The sequence below is a fragment of the Branchiostoma floridae genome, chromosome 18 (genome assembly GCF_000003815.2).
Source record: "Branchiostoma floridae strain S238N-H82 chromosome 18, Bfl_VNyyK, whole genome shotgun sequence".
NCBI classification, from domain to species: Eukaryota; Metazoa; Chordata; class Leptocardii; order Amphioxiformes; family Branchiostomatidae; genus Branchiostoma; species Branchiostoma floridae.
In genome coordinates this window covers 18,466,261-18,488,264 of record NC_049996.1, presented here as the reverse complement: position 1 = coordinate 18,488,264, position 22,004 = coordinate 18,466,261, and the positions used below count along the sequence as shown (strand labels likewise).

Genomic DNA, 22,004 nt, shown 5'->3' with positions numbered 1-22,004 from the left:
AAATGCATGGAACTCCTTCTTCCTTCCTTTCTTTTCCTTCTAATTTGGCACATATAAGTTTACTATCATGATTTTTCTAAGGACAGTGCACAGAAATTTAACTTTGTACCAGAGTTTCACTTTTAAAACAAAATACCAAATGGCATAGTTCTACAATAAAAAGGCTTACAGAGAAGTGTGTTGATTTAATGATAATAATAATCATTAATTTTGTATTTCTTTAATCACAATGCACTGAAATTAAACTTTGTATGAGTTTCACTTTTAAAACAAAATAACCAAATGGCATAATTCCAGAATAACAATGCATTGAATGATGCTTTAGTATTTTTTTTTGTCTTTGTAATGTTTATGTCATGCCTGCTGTGTCTAGTTGTTGCAATAATTTACTCCACACCAGGGCTCTAGCCAGCGTCCGTTTTTCCGTCAATTGACGGAAATTTGCTGCGTGCGACGGAAATTTTTTAAAACCAATCCATCAACCTTGACAGACAAAAATCCTTGGTGGAAGCTACAGGCGGCTTGGGGATGCTGTCCACAGCCGTAAAGCCACACACTGTTTGTTTTGCTATTGTTATGATTGTTGACTTAGTGTGTCGGCGCCCTTTCGCATACGATAATCTCATTAAAAACCAGTTTTTCAAGGTCTCAGTTCCGTCTTTCTAACTTAATTTTCGCGGTTTTCGAGACAATGGGAATTGGCTGACAGAAAAAAATTTCGAGCTGGCTAGAGGCCTGCTCCACACTGTAAGATCAATGGTATTCAGAGGTACTACTGCTAAGGGGCAACTCAGTAATGTTGATTTAATGACTAAAGATTGAAAAATTGATTATAGCGTGGTACATTGATTTAATGGCAACAGAAACTAGACAGTCATGAACTTACCTCTTCAGACTTTCTTTTGTGAAGGACAAATCAAGGTCATGCCCAAGGACGTAGACACTCGCGATGATGTCACTCCATTGGACAAGCTCTCCTAGCGGACCTCCGTCGAAAGCCTTCTCCCCGAAATGCCACTCAGACTCTTTGGACAAGAGTCCCAGGTGAATCAGGATCTAGAGCAAAGGGGAGTGGCAAAATAGAAGTTTATATATTTTTACAAGGGGCATGTAATTGAACACATGTAACAGTGGGGTTCAAGGACTGCTAAACTGAAGACGCCAAATGGCTTAAGCCTTTTGGCCGAACGGTTTGCACGTTGGATTTGTGATCTGCTGGCCCAGGGTCGATCCCGGGGTGAAGGCATGTTGTTTCTTTCTGTCTTTACTCCCTATGGTCTAGGCCCGGGTTTGATTCCCGGTGTGGGAACCAGTGAAACAACTAGGGAGTAGAAACAGAAAGAAACAACATGTCGACACCCAGAATCAAATCTGGGCCGGCAGAAAGAAAATTTCAAGAAATATTCAAACAAAAGAACTCCATTCACTTACAGTGGAGTGTGTTCTACTTAATCAATGGAAGCCTGTATGATACAGAATACTAACACCCGGTCCAGACCACCCGTATGGAACGTTATCGCAGCCAAGGTTATGACATAAATATCAAATATACAATCATGTGGTTAGGTACATTTAATACATGAGTCAGGATAGAGATTGTAATCTTGAAGAATCATCGGTACAGAAAATTCAGGTCTCTTTTACTTCGCTCTTGTTATTTCTTGGGCCGGTAAGCCACAGAACACGTGAACGACTGCTGACATAATCTGTTCATTTTCCAATCGGTCCAAGATCGGGTCCAAAGATTTTTCAGTTCCGGTTTTTCAGTACCGGTCCAACAAGAAAAAACGTTGTATATCGGTACACCATACCGGTACCCACCCCCTTATCATGACATGTATTGTGTGGATAGTAACAGATCCTTCAGCCTTCAAACTCAGTACCAGTCCTGATTAGTGAAAGGCACCAACTTAACCATTCAAGTAGTAACACTTATAACAGTCCCCTACATTCCACAAGAGGCTGTAACCCTTGAACAAAATAAGCTGAACAACCAAAATTCAGTAAATTAAAGTATTTCGCTCGCAGTGAATTTCATAAAAGATTAGGTTTACATGGAACAATTTTTTTACTGTTTTGCGTGTTTCGTAGTCTTTTTGATCACTCTTTGGCATCAAGAATCATATTCCAATTGCAAAATGTAGAGGGGTGCCCCAAATTTTGATTTTGGTTGCTCAGCGATTTGTTGGTAACAGAGCACAAGGAGTGCTTCCCTGTCTTCCATACACCACTTGTTAGTCACATCATTAGTACTCGACCAAAGAAAACTTTATAGTTGCCTGGCATCGGAGACGGTTGTGATGTTTAGCTGGCCATTCGGATCATCCTTCGGAACCTACAGTTTATATGTATATTCAATGTCAGATGGGCAACAACAGCGGGATTTGAACTCCAAACCTCTTGGTTCAAAGGCAGTGTCGCTATAACCACTGAACTACACACTATGCATGAATGTTAAGATTACATTAGATAAATTCATTATCTAATTCCCTTTTCTTTTCCTTGTTTGCCAGAGTGTTTGCTGCATCAACCCACACTGGGGCTATTCTATCCATGGGCTTCACTCACTCAGTGGTTCATTTGGTAGTTATAGGAACTGATTATTTATTGGTTGTAGAAGCTAACCATGACGCTGTATTCACCTCAAGTATGTTATTAATTAACCCTATATCATCTAACTATGTGCATACATTTTATTTACCCTTTTCTTCTTCCTGTTTGCCAGACTACTTCACTGGCTGTTACAATGTAGTTGACTCTGGCCTCTGGGGCCACATTCGCTCACTCGGTGCTTTATTTGGTGGCTATAGGTACCAACCATGCCTTATGACACTTAATACACATCAGGGCATGTCATTAACCCTATATGCTTACCCTTTTCCTGTTTGCCAGACTGCTTGCAGCATCCATACACTGTCTCTCCATGCACTTCGCTCACTCTGGGATTTATTTGGTATTCATAGTAACTGCTTTGACCATGCCATACGACAACCTTGGGGCATGTTATTAATCAACATTATACCATTTAACTGCATGGTCTTACCCTTTTCCTTTTCCTGTTTGCCAGACTGCCTGCGAGACTGTTAGCAGCCTCTACCCACTGGGGCCACATGCGCTCCACCCGCATCTTGATCCACAGGAGACTCTTGTCTGAACTCAGCATCCTCAGCAACGGCTCTCCATCCTCCTGAAGACTGGCCTGAAAAATTACAATCATCTCTATCAAACTCACTCACTCACCATCTGGTTTACCGTTTTCCATTGTGCCATCTTGCAAGGGATGGACGTTGCGGGATGTTGTTCAGGAATGATTGCAGATCTCCAGCTGCCTCTGTCAAGGGGGTTAGCTTTCTAATGGGCTCGAAATTCAATTTTTGGATTAGGTGCACTGGTGCACCCAACTTAAAAGATTGGGTGCACCAAAAAATTTTTGGGTGCACCACTTAAATCTAAGTAGAATGTCAAAAAAACCTAATAACAAAACTTAATTACAAGCTATCAAATACTTAAACAAGTAACATAACAGACATTTTTATTATCTTTCTAACACTTAGATCAAGAATATGATGTATACTAGTATACTTGATATCTTTCCATACATAAACCTAAGAAAATATTTAGGTGCACCCTGTGCACCCACTGAAAAAAATTGGGTGCACTGCTCCAATTTTGGGTGCACCTGGGTGCACATGCACCCAGTAATTTGAGCCCTGTTTCTGCAAGTTCAGTTTCTGAATATCTTCCTTGTCATTGTCTACCCATCTTCTCTTGGGGCGCCCATGCGGGTTCTGGCCCACTACAGACAAGTTCAAGACCTTTCTTGGCCTGTTGTCGTGGATCATTCTTTGCAAGTGGCCATACCATCGGAGTCTGTCGTAGCACACAATGTCATGGAGGCTGTGTAAACCTAACCTACACCTATTGAGCTGTTCAGATGACACTCTTTCTGATAGTCTTCTAGAGCATACAAAATTGTACACAAACTTTAGCTGCCATTAGAACACAAAACTTTGGACTTATTCAGTGGCAAACTTCCGACTGATTAACTGATTTGAGATCCAGGGATAAACAAGTCCACTAGCCCTATAGTCCCGGGCAAGTGAAAATGCCAATCGGGCAAGTGCATGTGGCTTCTCCACTTGCCCGATCGGACAAGTTAGCTTTTCTCCATTGAGTGAGATTTTGATGTACTTGCTACTTTTCAAAGTCATGACATCAAGCATTGATTAACACAGAAAATAGAGCCAATAACAAAAATTCCATTGAAGGCCATGAATATACATAGAAAAATGTCATTTAGATGGGGGATTCGGGCAAGTGAAAAGTTGGTTCGGGCAAGTAAATTTTTTAAGTACTTGCCCGATAGGACAAGTCAATTTTAGAAAACTTGTCCAACCCTGAGATCACTTTTTGTTATGTAAACAGATTCCTTCTTTTCGTAAGGACTCCATCTAATAGTAAAAGCGCTAGTTTCTCACCATTTCAGCAGGCTCTTCCGATGCAGTTGATGTGAAATTCTTGCGCCATATGAGAGGAGGGCACCACTGTTCAACCTACATGTCATATGCAAAAAATAATAAAACTCAGTGAGTACCGATACTAAAATTCATAGAAATCCATAGAAAGGATCTTATGTGATACTTTATAGGTGTAAACCAGGGCTCTAGCCAGCGTTCGTTTTTCCGTCAATTGACGGAAATTTACTGCGTCTGACGGAAAAATTTTAAAAGCAATCCGTCAACCTTGACGGACAAAAATCCTAGGTGGAAGCTACAGGCGGCTTGGGGACGCCGTCCACGGCTGTAAAAGCCACACACTGTTTGTTTTGCTATTGTTATGATTGTTGACAATGTGTGTCGGCGCCCTTTCGCATACGATAATCTCATTAAAACCGTTTTTTCAAGGTCTCAATGGCAACATTTACTACTTTGTAGTGTCATAGGGAAAATTAATTTTCGCGATTTTCACGACGATTGGAATTGGCTGACGGGAAAAAAAATCGAGCTGGCTAAAGCCCTGGTGTAAACACATTGTGTACAACCAAAAACAAATTATCCTTTCCAGGAGTAAATAAAGTATGATTCCTGTAGCGCTCACCTCACTCAGATAAACCAGGAATGAACACATGGATCCGTCCACGCCGTAATCCGCATAACACGGGTCCGTCGTCCAGAACCCCTTCATGAGAGAGAGAGAACTGGTTATTCAAACACACAATTCGAAATACAAGATAGTAGTCCAAAGACTGGAAGGTCTCCAATGGCCCAAAAGCATGGTATCCAACAACAGCCTGTGCCGCATCTGTAACACCATACCTCTCTCCGAAAAAGCCGAGCAATCTAGTGGTCTATGTTTGGACACATCCTCAGCATGCCACAAGACACACCTGCACAAAAAGCCCTTGAATTCGCCATTCTAGGTTCCAACAGATTCAAGGCACGCAAGGGAAGACATTGTATCAACCTGCTCAGCCTGCTGAAAGCAGACCTAAAGCACAGAGGTCGAGCTTTTCCTACAACAGCAAAGAAACTCCAGGAGCTTGAGGAAGCTTGCAGGATGCAAAGCACAATGGAAAAGGATGAAGAAAGACTGAATGCAGCTATAGGACTTTCCAAAGACTATAGATGCAGAACACAGTGACTGATGACGATGATGAGTCCAAAGACTAAATTGCCTCGTAAACAAATACAGAAAGGTGCTTGAGAGTCTAAAGTAATATCCTGCAATAAGTGCATTAATCTGATGATCATCATCAACATTCCCAATTAATTAACTGTAGAGTTCATACTCAATCTGCGATCATACTCTTCATTTAGTTCAATTTGATTCCGAAAATAGTTTCATCAGGTTGGTAGAATACTTAGTAGTTTACGTTTCGATGTCTCTCAGACACCTTCGTCAGAGCAAAAGCGCCACCTACATCGGCTACATATAGCAGTGAGAAGCAGAACTCCAGTTAGAAGCTCTGACGAAGGTGTCTGAGAGACATCGAAACGTAAGCAATGTAAGAACCTGCTGGTTGTGTAACAAGAATTCTCCTTCATCCTCCAATTTGATTGTTAAGCCAGCCTTGTGTCTGTACTGCCGTTATCTTGTTTTTAGTTCATTTTATTGTAACTTTGCAATTACTAGTATTACTTTAACTTTTTCTTCCGTTGATGCTGAGTTAGCTTATCCAATGTCAACCTTTGATATTTGTTGTATTTATAAGTTCCCGTTGACTTTGACTTGTTTTTATGTTTATGGAACAGAAGACTCACACATAAGTAGATATGCTTTTTGTCCTATGCTCCTTAAATAAATGTGAATAAAATAAAATAGAATAAATCTGCGAAAATAACTCTTTCTTACTTTCATCCACTCCACCTTCCCACCACAGTGCGGAAATTCCGGCGCGCTCGGAATCTCACAGCTCTCCGGGTGAACCACGCCTTCCAAGTTGCTCTTGATGTTCAAGGGCGCGTCCTTGACGTCTTGGTTTTTGCTGTGAGCGTCGAGTTTGTTGAAGCGCTCTTCCAAACTGTCCAGGCGTTTCAGCATGTCATTCAGCAAGACGGCAAAGCCCTTCTTCATATCTGTAAAGAAAAGAGTTACAAAGTTCAGTGACATCATGCCTACAAGTACCAAAGTTTTCGACCAAGGATTGATGTGTTTAATTCAAATATTATTCATTCTTTCCTACAACTATCATTGAGAGAATTTGTTACCACCAAGTACAGTAGGCGCACCCCGCACCCTTACTAGATAGCTTCAAACAGCATTTGCAGTCAGATATGCAAAGGTTTGCTGTAACAACAAGTCAGTGTAATATAACCAGCTGCTGCCGCACCACATGCCTACAAAACTGTTGAGTTACGCCGAAGGGCAGTTATACCGGCCATATCTATACCGAATTACAGATACAGAAATTGTCCAATCAGCACCAAGGACAGGAAAGTCTTTCCTAAGAGCAAAGAATGGTCAATATGCACAAAGAACAGAGAAGCCTTTTTCCCAGAACAAACTAAAATTGTCCAACCAGCACCAAGGACATGGAAGCCCTTTGCCCAGAATAAATTAAGATTGTCCAATCAGCACCAAGGACAGGGAAACCTTTTGCCCAGAATAAATTAAGATTGTCCAATCAGCACCAAGGACAGGGAAACCTTTTGCCCAGAACAAATTTAAATTGTCCAACCGGCACCAAGGACAGGGAAACCTTTTGCCCAGAACAAATTAAAATTGTCCAATCAGCACCAAGGACAGGGAAGCATTTTGCCCAGAACAAATTAAAATTGTCCAATCAGCACCAAGGACAGGGAAGCATTTTGCCCAGAACAAATTTGAATTGTCCAATCAGCACCAAGGGTTTCGTTGTGAGCGTCGAGTTTGTTGGAGAGCTCTTCTAAACTGTCCAGCCGTTTGAGAATGTCGTTTAGCAAGACGGCAAATCCCTTCGTCATATCTGTAAAGGAAAGAGTTACGAAGTTCAATGACTTCATGCCTTCAAGTATCAAGGTTAACAGCCAAGGATTGATGTCTTCAAATACTCAATCTTCCCTAGAACTACCACTGAGTGGAATTTGTTGCCATCAAGTACAGTAAGTGCTAGATAGCTTCAAGCAACACTTGCATTCAGATGTTCAAAGGTTCAGTATAATCTAAACAGCTCCTGTCACGCCGCATACCTGCAAAGTTAATGTTTCATGCCAAAGGGCGGCTTTACCAGCACGTCGGTAGAACGTACTGCGCCTGCGCAAAAATATAGACATGCTAAACTCCCGGTTTACTAAAGGACAGCATTTGAAAATGTACGTGCGTATATAAGGGTAAAATCCCGTGTATGTTTTACCATGAAACCATGTCTGTAAAATATACTGTGCAACAAGCGGGATTTCAATGCAACGTTGACCAAACCACCAGGATTCGCGCAGACACAGTACGTTCTACCGACGTGCTGGCTTTACCAGCTATATAGATACTGAGATTGTCCAATCAGCACTAATGACAAGGAAGCCTTTTGCCCAGACCCAATTATCCAATCAGCATCGAGGATAGGGAAACCTTTTGCTTACAATGGATTGTCCAATCAGCATCAAGGACAGGGAAGCCTTTTGCCCAGAAGCAATTATCCAATCAGCATTAAGGATAGGGAAACCTTTTGCTTTCAACAGATTTCAACAGTTTTGTATTGTAATTTTAAATTGTATGCAATGATTGTATTTTAACAATTGTACAAATTGATATGTATGTATGTATTCATGTGTGGGCCACGACACCAGCATATCGCTGCCTGTGTCCAACGTGTATTGTATTGTTTGCAATTCCAATAAATCAATCAATCAAATCATTGTCCAATCAGCACCAAGGACAGGGAAGCCTTTTGCCCAGAAGCAATTATCCAATCAGCATTAAGGATAGGGAAACCTTTTGCTTACAACAGATTGTCCAATCAGCACCAAGGACAAGGAAGCCTTTTGTCCAGAACCAAATATCCAATCAGCATTAAGGATAGGGAAACCTTTTGCTTACAACAGATTATCCAATCAGCACCAAGGACAGGGAAGCCTTTCATCCAGACCCAATTATCCAATCAGCATCGAGGATAGTAGGGAAACCTTTGTTTACAACAGATTGTCCAATCAGCATCAAGGACAGGGAAGCCTTTTGCCCAGAACCAATTATCCAATCAGCATTAAGGATAGGGAAACCTTTTGCTTTCAACAGATTATCCAATCAGCACCAAGGACAAGGAAGCCTTTTGCCCAGAACCAATCATCCAATCAGCATCAAGGATAGGGAAACCTTTTGCTTACAACAGATTGTCCAATCAGCATCAAGGACAGGGAAACCTTTTGCTTGCAACAGATTGTCCAATCAGCATCAAGGACAGGGATATCTTTCCCAATAACAAAAGTGTTACATCGATACAGATACAGACATTTTGAATGGTGACATATTTAGGCCTACCGCCTCATGTACTAATGTAGACTTCAGGTGTAATCCTCAAGCATCAAACCTTTGCATATACAACATAACCTAACATGTTTAACGACAACAGTAGGGGTGACCAGGGCACTGAGCAGAAAATGTAAGCCAGAGCCGAATTGCACTTTATGTACATGTATGTGGCTAGACTGTTTTGCCTTCTTTACTTGAATGTGCCAGCTATCTAAGACCAGGTGGTCTTCTTTCAAGTACTATAATTGAACATTAGTATACAGTAGAAGCCAGTTAATTGCACAAAGGATAATCGCACACTTCTGTTAACTGCACGGCATCCCAAAATCCCAAACTGGTGCGGTCAAGCTTAATAGCTTCGCATTATTGCACCATCCGGATAATTGCACGAAATTCACTGGCAAATAGGCCGTGCAGTTAAGCGGCTTCTAAGTTGTACAATATATTCTTTACATGTAATTGCCATTAGAAAAATGAGACCTTTGGCATGAAAATGTCAAAGTTACTGGTTAAAACACAGCATAAGGGCCCAAATGACAGCGCAGGGCATCCAAGTCCCATACAGGGGCCCCCTATGCTCAACTGACCTGGTGAAAACTCTGGTATATTTGCAGGGCTCAAAATTCATTTTTGGGATTAGGTGCACTGGTGCAACCAGCTTAAGAAATTGGGTGCACCAAAAAATTTTATAACTAAAATAAAATATAACCTAATAATAAAACTTAGTTACAAGCTATCAAATTCTTAAACAAGCACCATTACAGACATTTTTATTATCTTTTTTTACACTTAGATGTCAAGAAAATGATGTATTCTAGTATACTTTGATATCTTGACATACATAAACTTATGAAAATATTTGGGTGCACCCTGTGCACCTACAGAAAATAATTGGGTGCACAGCTCCAATCTTGGGTGCACCTGGGTGCACACCCAGTATTTCAAGCCCTGATTTGGGAATTTCAAGCCCAGATTGATGTACGGAACAATATTGACATTGATGAATCATCTGTCAAATTTTCAAGGTCAAGATAAATCAACACCCATATCCTCAAGGTCAAATTGAATCCACATGCAGCTACTGTAATTAAGTAACTCCCTGCAGTTTCTGTGCAAAGATATCATTAAGGAAAGTATCATCCATCTTAATTCAAGTTAAATCCCTGAGGAGGACTCATTAATCATACTTCAGTTCATATTTAAGTACTAGTAATAACAGGGAAAAATACAAGTGTGCAATTTTTGTGTCTATCAGTATCAATCAATCAAATTCAATAAATGGAAAGTAATTGAGACGTCGACTGTCTTGTGAAATTACTGCATTTTCACTTTTGCAGTTGTTGCAATGCCAGCAAAATCATAACACTTGTCTAAGAATATACTTCATAACATAAATAAAATGAAAAAAATACTGAGATTGTACTGATAATCTACTGACTGTATATCAGAATTGTGAACTTTAAAAAGATCTTTTTCCTCCTCTTGCAAAATAGAAACAACTGCAAACATGAATGCATTTACAGTTAGTTACTGTATACCGTATTTGTTGAAACAATGCCTTTACTTATGTTAACAGGTGTGCAGAGTTACGACATAGACTGTAACCCTCATGTTGGATGTTCACTACTATCAGAAGGGTGTATATTTTGTACAAACTAAAGAATTTATTGTATAAAGATACTTGAGAGTAATCAATATAGTTGTATTTTAGTGTCATTGGTGACACATACGTGTACTTTAAAAGATCAATAAATTTTCCTCCAGGCTTCGCACAAAGCTGTTTCATGTCCGCGACCTTCAATGACATCTGCAACAGTCTTGGTATTGATCGACAAGCTCGAGTGTATTGGGAGACAAAGGGAGTATCATAAATCATTATGGCGTAAACCTGGTATTGGCATAGTTATAAAGAGAAAGATGTCACGGCACATAGCAGATACTGACCTGGAAATGCATGATAAAAATCACAAAAACAACCAAAAGAAGCGGACAAGGGTCTATGCAAAGACATCAAACAGCCAAAAGTTTTGAAATTGTCTCTGAATGGTTTTGGAAAAATATACATAATTATTTTGTAGTTCCTAGTAAAAATTATGTTAAGGGATTATGTACAGGCTGACGTCCGTACCACAAAGGGAACACTGGTATAGGAACAAAACTGTGAACATTAACAAGTTGTCAGCTATTTGTTTGGTCTCCTACGTAGGGTTAATGGCCTAAACCTGCATAAATTGTTTTATTTGCAAAATCATGCCTGAAGGCTATATATACGCAATTGATTGTAGTACAGTCCAAAATTAGTAATGTGTAGAAAATAGTGTGATACATAACACTTTGATCTAATCAATGATACAATATGAATGTTTAACATCTTCTTTGAAGGCAGTGGTTAATGAATTGTCCCACGTTTTGTATAATGATTGGATTTTGTGCTGGAGGAAAGTTTAGCATTCTGCTACACGTATGATTACTACCAATACAGATGAGCTTCAATGATAAATCTTCTGATGCCTGCACCACAAAGGGAAACCGGTATGGGAACAAAATTGTAAACTTAACGAGTTGTTAACGAGTGCCTCTCGTTTGGTCTACAAGGTTTAATGGACTAAACCTGATAGCTGCATAAAATTCACTGACAAATAGGTCATGTGATGAACAGGATTCTACTGTATTATGGTCTCATTGATGAGTTTCTTCTTCCCATAGACTTCTATGTTATAATTCGTGGTTTAAATGGGCGCGTTCATAATGAAGCTACCTGAAATTTCAGCAGATTTTTCATTCTACGAGGGGCGTTCAATAAGTAATGCCACCGACCCATTTCCCATAGCAGGAGATTAATGAAACTTGGCACAGTTATTAGTCGTTCTCTATATAGGAACCACCCAAAGTTATGCATTTCTTCCATCGTTTGATGCAACTCTGGACACCGTTTTTATAGAAGACCCCAGGTTGGTCCTCCAACAGATGCCTCATCGATGGCAGAAGAGGGACGACCAGGTTTGGGAGCTGTTTCCACAGACTTACGGCCATGTTTAAATTCACGATGCCAGCGTTTTACAAGGTCATATGATGGGGCATCATCACCATAAGTTTCTTTCATTTCATCAAAAGTCTTCTTTGGTTTGCGTCCTTTCAAATACAAAAACCGGATCACTGTGTGACACTCAACTGGCTCCATTTCACACCTGTTCCATTTCACACCTGACTCTATTCAAACACCAGTACATCAGAAACCTCAATTAGTTCAGAGCTGTTTTTTGCAACATAATTCATAGAGATATAAATCATTACAAATGCAAAATTTCATCTAGATCAAACAACTGGAAGTGAGTCAGGGGCATAACTTATTGAACACCCCTCGTATGTCGAGCACATTTACCCTATATCGTGGGGAAAAATTGCCAACGTAAACTATACATAGCAACTTTTTTTTATAGCAATTAAAAACTACGATTAGTCAATCCCCACAAAAGGCACTTTTTCCCTGCTAGTGTACAACCGTATCACTCAGAACCCACGACTGTGTACCTCCGACCTAGCGCGCGGCTGCAAAAATTTACCTGCTAATTTCTTCAGTTACAAACAAGATTTCACCAATCTAACTTTTGAGATCAGTTCCGCTGGCTAAAAAGGAATTTCTCACCGCTAAATACATGCGTCCGTGCAGCCGTTTATTTTTTGGCTCGGATCTCTTTAAGGGTACCCACTCGGAGTAATACATCAATGAGACCTTATACTATATTTACTGTCCACAGGTGCCATAACTGTTGCATGCATAATGATGTTTGTGTTGGAGTGTACTTCCTATGATTACTACCAACACAGATGAGCTTCCATGATAAAGATTTTAGAACCTTCTTGGCAGGCTTTTAGCTTAGATTTTATCATAGGGTGTCCAGATTTCTTGCCGTTTGGCGAGCGCTGCAGGTGCGCACGGTGGTCCGGTTGCTATGCTTTTGTCCGCGTTGTCAGGGTAATTTGCCCCGCCCAAGGCACCGCGGGGTGCCAACCGCGGCCCTGTGTCCATGTCTACACACTGATACATATTGCTAAATATTTCTCAAAATAACGCATGTTTGGTGGTCATGTCAAGAAACAGCAAAAATCACTTAAAGAGAGGATATGTTGAATTTTCAAATTCATACAAGTACAAAAGTGACACTTATACTCTGCGTTCAAAATACCCGATCAAATCAGACGAACGTGAGAAAGGTTACTATAGGTGACCGAACTTTGAACTTTGCAAATTTTCCTCAAGGGATATTTTTCTAATTTACGCACTAAACATTTGTTGAAGTTGTAGTCAATGTTCATAGCGATAATTTTTTAGTTACAATCCTTTTCCGCCGATGTCTGTGACATTAAAGATTATTTTCCAAATTTTGGGCCACATTTCCTCACATTTTCCTTCCGTATTTCCCGTGAGCCTGATTGGAGCGAACAGACGACGTCATCAAAATGGCGGCGAAGTTTCGCTCTCCAGGCCCATGTTGTTTTCGCCGAAAAATCCCACGAAGATCAAAAGATATAGGCCAAAATATGAAGCTTGTGCTTATTTCAAACAGTGCACATGGCTGTAAGGGTTTGTTTGGGACTTATAATGAGCTGTGTCGGCCTCAATCAAAGCAGACAAGATATACAAGATGCAAATAAGTGAGAAATACTTCTATTGTATTCGCTGAGCGCCTCAAGCCAGATAATTGCCCGCGATTTTTAACTGAACGAGTTCTGTAGTAAATTTCTTATCCAATCCTCGGAAACGAGATTCAGAAACTGCTGTAGTTTTCAAGTTTTTTTGTATATGGGCACCACCGTCCAGCTTGTACAGTCGTAGGGCATTATGCAATCTCCCGGCTTACCTATGATCGTTAGGAGACTCTCACAAAATTTCACGAAAACTTTGCTTCACGGGCCGGGAGAATTTGTACAGTTAGAAATGTTGAAAGATGCTTGAATAACATACGTCTGGGCTGTACCTCTTGTGATTAGAAATACATGCATGCCGGTAAAGTAATGTGACAAACTTGAACAAGGAGACAAACGGGAAAATGGCGTCGGTTTTATACAAGACAAAGGAACCCGGTCTGCTATCAAACAACAACACTCTCTTTACCCCACGCCCCCACCCTCCTTCACATTTAACTAAATTGATTTACTTCTGTGTGTTTTAATAAAATTCAAATCTTTTCTGTAATGTACCATTTCAAGCAAAAGGACTCCAGAAGTTTACCACGTATTAAAAGCCGAATACATTCAGCACATTGATTCATACATGGCGTGGGTTTGTAAACAAACTGGAGGGCCGACCGGTCTAATCCAGCTCCCTCGTCAAATAATCCCCTTTCTTCCCCAGGCTTTGATTTTCATTGTGTGCTTTATTACAAGTTGCATTTATATTTACAGAGATGTGGATTTTTTTATTTCAATTTTCCTATCAAGGACGCCAGAACTGGCAAAAAGCATGCATGTCGAACACAAGCCGACACATCAAACAGCGGCTTGTGCATGCATAGTCTGTTACCGCCCGTATTGAATCACGAACTGTAGTTCATTATAGAAATACATGGGTGTAATGAATTATTAGAAAGAATACGTTATTGAATCGGAAAGCGAAGGTTGATATTTCCGAGGCGTTGATTGTTGAAAAAGTAATAGAACAGGACAGGGCCAGAGTCAAGCCGGTAATTTAATTTGTACATTTCTCAACCAAGGGCGCAAATATGTAGCAAGGGAAGTGTTGCTTCCATGGATATGTTTTGAAAACAAAATATATATAGAAAGTCGACTTCATCGACAAACTATCCGTACTCTGTCGGTTAATTTCGTGTGTGTTTAGCGTAGCGCAGATATAATTTACGTAGGGAAGAAGTTCAAGAACGGATTTTGTTTACAAATGGCGACGGGTTCCGCGCGTCCCCTGCGACCGCGCGGTGAAGGCCCCGGGGAATGTCGGAAACTGATATTTCCTTGCATGACCTTAGTTTCGGTATTTTATAAATATTGGTGGCAGAATAGGCGAAAATGTAGCAAAGAAGGACTGAGTGGGCTGTGTCAGTAAGACGCATCATCGTGGGAATGACCGGTTTGAAAGCTTGGTTATTGTTTACTATGCAAACAGGGGAACAATTGGGGCGGAGACAGGCGTGCATTTGAATGGGGAAGTTCGCGGGAAAAATTCTGCTAGTCTAGGTGCGACCAAAACATTTCTAGTTCCCGCCCTCAAAGGTGTGAACCAATCAGCTATTGTTGCCATTAGTGAAATGGTTGATTGACATTGATTGACAAGATAGGATTTTCAGGGCCTTTTAGACCATCGTGGCGAGTATTGCAGGGGGTCTGGGGACATCCTCCCTCAGAAAAAAAATCTCCATTTCCCACATTTTGAGGTGCAAATTTGTGGGAATGAAGCAAATTTACTGTCAGACAGGCCACATGTGACCTGTAGCATCCCTGGTCAATCAGAATTTCATGCTTGTCAGAGGATGTGCTCCCCAGTCTAAGGGCGTACAAATCGAGTTATTTTTTAAAAGGCCGTACATTGGCTAAAAGCCTGCTTCTTGGTGAAGGAAAATAAAATGGCTTACCAAATCTGTACCCAGCTGCTGCAGGTTCGTCTGGATCTTCCAAAAGCCCGTCCGGCGAGCTTTCCGCTTTCTTCGCCATCTCCTTCACGTAGTCCCTACTCATGGAGAGGATTTGTTTCCTCAGAGCTTCGCTCCCATCAGTCCTGTCCCTCGTCAGGGTGAGGTGTATCAGGGTGCAGCCCCACGCAAACCCTAACAGAACTAGGAGCATGCCAATCCGTCGTGACGTCAGCTTCAGCCAGGGGCGTTGCATCGTGGCTGGAGCGTATGTAGCAGAGACTTTGTTTGAATTTTTGTCCCCCGCAAAATGGAAAGTGTCTGCCTCTATCCACTGAAGACGCTGCACATGGCGAAACCAGTTTGGCCGACAGGGCGAATAAAAGTTCAAAACTTGAACTATGCGTTTTACTGAGGGACAACTCCAGTGTGCAAGATGTCGGTAGCTTGAGGAATTAATACACTCTACTATATACAAAATAGAGAGTGTTTCTGCGTACTATAACTTAAACAGCTGTCACAACCGGCGTGCAACCTCAGCTCCCCCCCAGGGGCAAATCAAGTGCCTTCCATGGTCGGGTGTCTGCTGTGCCGGATCTGGAACAAAAGAGGGAAGTTATTACACATGTACATCCTGGTACCTGTTGACATGACAAGGATGTACAGTACTTATCTTATCTGTGGTTAACTATAACTATCTGTATCTATATAGCCGGTATAACCACCCTTCGGCATAACACACCAGCTTCTGTATCTGTATCCGGTATAACCGCCCTTTGGCGTAACACACCAGCTTCTGTATCTGTATCTGTATAGCCGGTATAACCGTCCTTTGGCGTAACACACCTGGTCCAGCTTCTGTATCTGTATCTATATAGCCGGTATAACCATCCTTCAGCGTAACACACCAGCTTCTGTATCTGTATCTATATAGCCGGTATAACCACCCTTCGGCGTAACACACCAGCTTCTGTATCTGTATCTATATAGCCGGTATAACCACCCTTCGGCGTAACACACCAGCTTCTGTATCTGTATCTATATAGCCGGTATAACCCCCCTTCTGCGTAACACACCAGCTTCTGTATCTGTATATAGCCGGTATAACCGCCCTTTGGCGTAACACACCAGCTTCTGTATCTGTATCTGTATAGCCGGTATAACCGTCCTTTGGCGTAACACACCTGGTCCAGCTTCTGTATCTGTATCTATATAGCCGGTATAACCATCCTTCAGCGTAACACACCAGCTTCTGTATCTGTATCTATATAGCCGGTATAACCACCCTTCGGCGTAACACACCAGCTTCTGTATCTGTATCTATATAGCCGGTATAACCGCCCTTCAGCGTAACACACCAGCTTCTGTATCTGTATCTATATAGCTGGTATAACCGCCCTTCGGCGTAACACACCAGCTTCTGTCTATGTATCTATGTAGCCGGTATAACCGCCCTTCGGCGTAACACACCAGCTTCTGTATCTGTATCTATATAGCCGGTATAACCACCCTTCGGCGTAACACACCAGCTTCTGTATCTGTATCTATATAGCCGGTATAACCGTCCTTCAGCGTAACACACCAGCTTCTGTATCTGTATCTATATAGCCGGTATAACTGCCTTTCGGCGTAACACACCAGCTTTTGTATCTGTATCTATATAGCCGGTATAACCACCCTTCGGCGTAACACACCAGCTTCTGTATCTGTATCTATATAGCCGGTATAACCGCCCTTCGGCGTAACACACCAGCTTCTGTATCTGTATCTATGTAGCCGGTATAACCGCCCTTCGGCGTAACACACCAGCTTCTGTATCTGTATCTATATAGCCGGTATAACCGCCCTTCAGCGTAACACACCAGCTTCTGTATCTGTATCTGTATCTACATAGCCGGTATAACCGTCCTTCAGCGTAACACACCAGCTTCTGTATCTGTAACTATATAGCCGGTATAACCAGCCTTCGGCGTAACACACCAGCTTCTGTATCTGTATCTATATAGCCGGTATAACTATAACCGTCCTTCGGTGTAACACACCAGCTTCTGTATCTGTATCCGGTATAACCGCCCTTTGGCATAACACACCAGCTTCTGTATCTGTATCTATATAGCCGGTATAACTATAACCAGCCTTCGGCGTAACACACCAGCTTCTGTATCTGTATCTATATAGCCGGTATAATCGCCCTTCGGCGTAACACACCAGCTTCTGTATCTGTATCTATATAGCCGGTATAACTATAACCGTCCTTCGGCGTAACACACCAGCTTCTGTATCTGTATCCAGTATAACCGCCCTTCGGCGTAACACACCAGCTTCTGTATCTGTATCTACATAGCCGGTATAACCAGCCTTCAGCGTAACACACCAGCTTCTGTATCTGTATCTATATAGCCGGTATAACCGCCCTTCAGCGTAACACACCAGCTTCTGTATCTGTATCTATATATAGCCGGTATAACCACCCTTCAGCGTAACACACCAGCTTCTGTATCTGTATCTATATAGCCGGTATAACCACCCTTTAGCATAACACACCAGCTTCTGTATCTGTATCTATATATAGCCGGTATAACCGCCCTTCGGCGTAACACACCAGCTTCTGGATCTGTATCTATATAGCCGGTATAACTATAACCGTCCTTCGGTGTAACACACCAGCTTCTGTATCTGTATCCAGTATAACCGCCCTTTGGTGTAACACACCAGCTTCTGTATTGTATCTATATAGCTGGTATAACCGCCCTCCGGCGTAACACACCAGCTTCTGTATCTGTATCTATATAGCCGGTATAACCACTCTTCGGCGTAACACACCAGCTTCTGTATCTGTATCTATATAGCCGGTATAACCACCCTTCGGCGTAACACACCAGCTTCTGTATCTGTATCTATATAGCCGGTATAACCGCCCTTCAGCGTAACACACCAGCTTCTGTATCTGTATCTGTATCTATATAGCCGGTATAACCGCCTTTCAGCGTAACACACCAGCTTCTGTATCTGTATCTATATAGCCGGTATAACCGCCCTTCAGCGTAACACACCAGCTTCTGTATCTGTATCTGTATCTATATAGCCGGTATAACCGCCCTTCAGCGTAACACACCAGCTTCTGTATCTGTATCTGTATCTATATAGCCGGTATAATCGCCCTTCAGTGTAACACACCAGATTCTGTATCTATATAGCCGGTATAACCGCCCTTCGGCGTAACACACCAGCTTCTGTACCTGTATCTATATAGCCGGTATAACCCCCTTCAGCATAACACACCAGCTTCTGTATCTGTATCTATATAGCCAGTATAACCGCCCTTCGGCGTAACACACCAGCTTCTGTATCTGTATCTATACAGCTGGTATAACCACCCTTTGGCGTAACACACCAGCTTCTGTATCTGTATTTATATAGCCGGTATAACCACCCTTCTGCATAACACACCAGCTTCTGTATCTGTATCTATATAGCCAGTATAACCGCCCTTCGGTGTAACACACCAGCTTCACAGGATGTACAGGATAAGCAGTAATTGGTCGCGATCTCAAGGTAGAAAAACTGTAAATTCTGTTGCAATTCAAAGGAAGGCTCTAGCCTAGTCAAAATGCCAGGTATTATTACGTACACCAGTGCACATACATGTATCTCCAGAAATGAATTTCGAGCACTACTGATGCATGTTGGTGCCAAAACTTTGCCTGAGTCTAGAATAGAATACATAATAGATTATCAGGCTTTGGCAAACTATGCAGACACACTTTGGTGTCATCGATGTTATAATATAAACACTAAGTTACAAGTAACCATTTACACAGCCAGGTACATTTGTTATGTACACCTATCTCAAAAAATTGTCATTTTGAACACTGCAGCCGCGGTTAGTTCCAAACATTTGCCCGAGTCCACAATAGTATACATGATAGATTATCGGGCTTTGGCAAAATATGCAGGTCAGGACACAACAGTGCAATAAATTATTTACTGCAGTGCACTGACTGGTGTTAAGGCTTTAGGAAGTCATTAGCATCTGACACCTAGATATATCAGTGATAATGGATAAACGGGTAGGCGGGGGATCCACCAGAAACAGGTCTCAAGATACAATGTTTCTGTGTGCCCAAAACTGGAGCTGTGCATTTATACAGAAAGCCACTTTTCTCTTGAAATTGCTGCAGAACCCACAAATTTTAGAACAGGTGGGGCTTTTCGTCTCCCTCTGCTTCCAAAAAAAAATCAAACCCAACCTGTTTAGAAATAGCCAACTCTAGTATTACTGTAGAATATTGTTCATAACTATCCATTGTCACTTGTATATCTACTATGTTTTTACCATGTACTTGCAATTAGCCCCCGGGCACGAACTTGCAAATAAACTTCTTCTATATTTATACTTTTGACTGTGAGATAGGTGTAGGGTTACTAACTGAACACGTAGAATTAGACAAATAGTTATTCACAATGAAGAGTGAAGGATTGAGAAGCTGCATCCAGACAGCATCTGACATATTTTGCACTACTGTAAATGCATTTAATTTCGTGGTAGCGGGAAAAGGGAATTTTTGCGGTGGTGGTAGCACCATGCACTGTAGTCTCTTCCTGCCGTGGAAAAATGTTCGCGGTGCACGTGGTTCTAAGTTTGCGGTGGAGTGGCCACCGCGAAAACCGCGAACATGAAACCACCGCGAACATTTCTGCATTTATACAGTATTCTACACACTTCATTTGTAGGAGTACAACATGAACTAAGGCTCCAAAACCATTTGAATACAGTCAAACCTGTATTAGGGGCCACCTCTACAGAGGGGCCACCTGCCCATAGTGGCCACTTTTTGTCGGTCCCTTGGGTACATGTATATGCACTGTTATCCCCACACAAACTGGAGCTGTGCACAAAGATCTCTGAAAGTTTGAGTGTGGGTGCACCTGAGTACACCTACATGTAGATTTTAAGTTTTGTAGGGTTATGCTCGTATTTAGGTACTATTGTACAAGCTAGAGTACATTGTATACAGCATTTTCTTAACATTAATGTGTCTGAAAAAATTAGAAAATAACTTTCAAGATTGGTTAGAAAATTTGAGTATAGTCATAGAATTTCATACAAACCTCAGCCATTTTGTAACACTAACAGGATAGGTGAATGTCGACAGTATTTCTGTGACACACTTATTAGCCTTCTGGTATGTCTTTGGGGGACAAAACACAAAAGAGGGTGTGGTGCTGTGAACCAATGCAAGCATGCCCTGTGGCACAGTTTGACACTGACAAGAGGAAAATTGTGTACCTGGGTCAGACGTGCTGTCACAGCCATCCTTAGGCATGCATCACATAAAAATATCTTACCTGGATGGCCTTGTCGGCTCTTCCCAGAGGTCCAGTGTGAGGGGGTAGGTAGTCACGGGAACATAAATATATCAATATTAAAACAAACAAACAAAAAGTACCCACGTCTGATCCATTTATTTTGTTAGACCCACTTGAAACGTGTAACACTAACAGGTGGACTGTTTGGTTTGGATGGTAAACTGCCTTTTATATATATATACTTGTCACTTAAGTACAGAAAGCTCTAGGAAAGACCAAGGAGTTTTTATTTACCAACCATTACTAAGGATCTGCCGCACACCCCTTAGCCATCTTAACTCCTTGCCGAGTCCGTGGCCAGCTTTATGATACTATCTCATACCACCGTAGGACTAGATCTGCTCTAGTTGATTACTAGTACAGGGAGCTACATACTACTAGTTTAAGCCTTAAACTGCCAAGCCCGGATATATCCGGCACACATATACATGCCCTGTGTGCCGCGCCCGGATTTATCCGGGATAGCATATTCCCCCGAAGTAGCAGCTGTGCGTGCATGTAGCGCACGAACCCCGGAAGTTAGGGACTTCGGCCTTGTTCAGGGGTTTCTTTTTTGGAGGTACTGAGAGCGTTTTATAGGGCTGAAACTCTCTGGCGGTTTAAGGGATAAGCTGTGTGACTGTACATGTGAGGCCATGGTAGACTGTACTAGTATTTCTCTACTTGAAGTGCTACTGTAACACAATCCAATGTATTTTCCTTAGATTTTCGATAAGTGTGGTTTGATCTTTAATGTGCTCGAGGAGTGGCTCTCCTCAAACACATTTTTGTTTATATTACAGTGTTTGATTAGTCTCAGGTTGGGGCTATTCAATGAGTAAGGCACTGCAGCTTTTTTAATTACATGCATGGATTATACAAATGTACAAGGTATTATTATTCATAGGAAGGGCTCTTGCCAGTCTTAACTGTTGTCTTTGCTGCAGTGTTCAAGCTACCACATGGTACAGCAAAAACCGCACTGTTGAATTCATTGCTTTACACAAGGAGTTTATTTTGCTGTACAAGGGAAAATGAAGTTATTGATACTGTAATTCACTTTGTCTTCTCGGTACCAAACTTTCAGGGTCTGAGAAAATTTAACTTGTTCTCGGAACTAAATGTTCACTG

At 41.6% G+C, this 22,004-nt stretch overlaps 1 protein-coding gene across 5 annotated transcripts in view; it reads right to left on the bottom strand.

Moving 5' to 3' along the window:
• LOC118405638 (alpha-1,6-mannosylglycoprotein 6-beta-N-acetylglucosaminyltransferase A-like) overlaps positions 1-22,004 on the bottom strand; it is a 33,637-nt gene that overhangs the window by 8,683 nt on the left and 2,950 nt on the right. For 3 of the 5 annotated variants that reach the window (XR_004829921.1, XR_004829922.1, XM_035805207.1), the window contains exons 2-8: positions 15,528-16,121; positions 7,343-7,444; positions 6,352-6,575; positions 5,098-5,178; positions 4,479-4,553; positions 3,044-3,199; positions 887-1,056 (exon numbers count right to left, since the gene is read on the bottom strand). Coding sequence is in view for 1 of the 5 variants with exons in the window: in XM_035805207.1 (XP_035661100.1) it covers positions 887-1,056; positions 3,044-3,199; positions 4,479-4,553; positions 5,098-5,178; positions 6,352-6,575; positions 7,343-7,444; positions 15,528-15,780 (1,061 nt within the window). In the remaining 4 variants the exon portion in view is untranslated. The remainder of the gene's footprint in view (positions 1-886; positions 1,057-3,043; positions 3,200-4,478; positions 4,554-5,097; positions 5,179-6,351; positions 6,576-7,342; positions 7,445-15,527; positions 16,122-22,004) is intronic. The other 2 variants (XR_004829923.1, XR_004829924.1) reach the window with 2 other exon arrangements.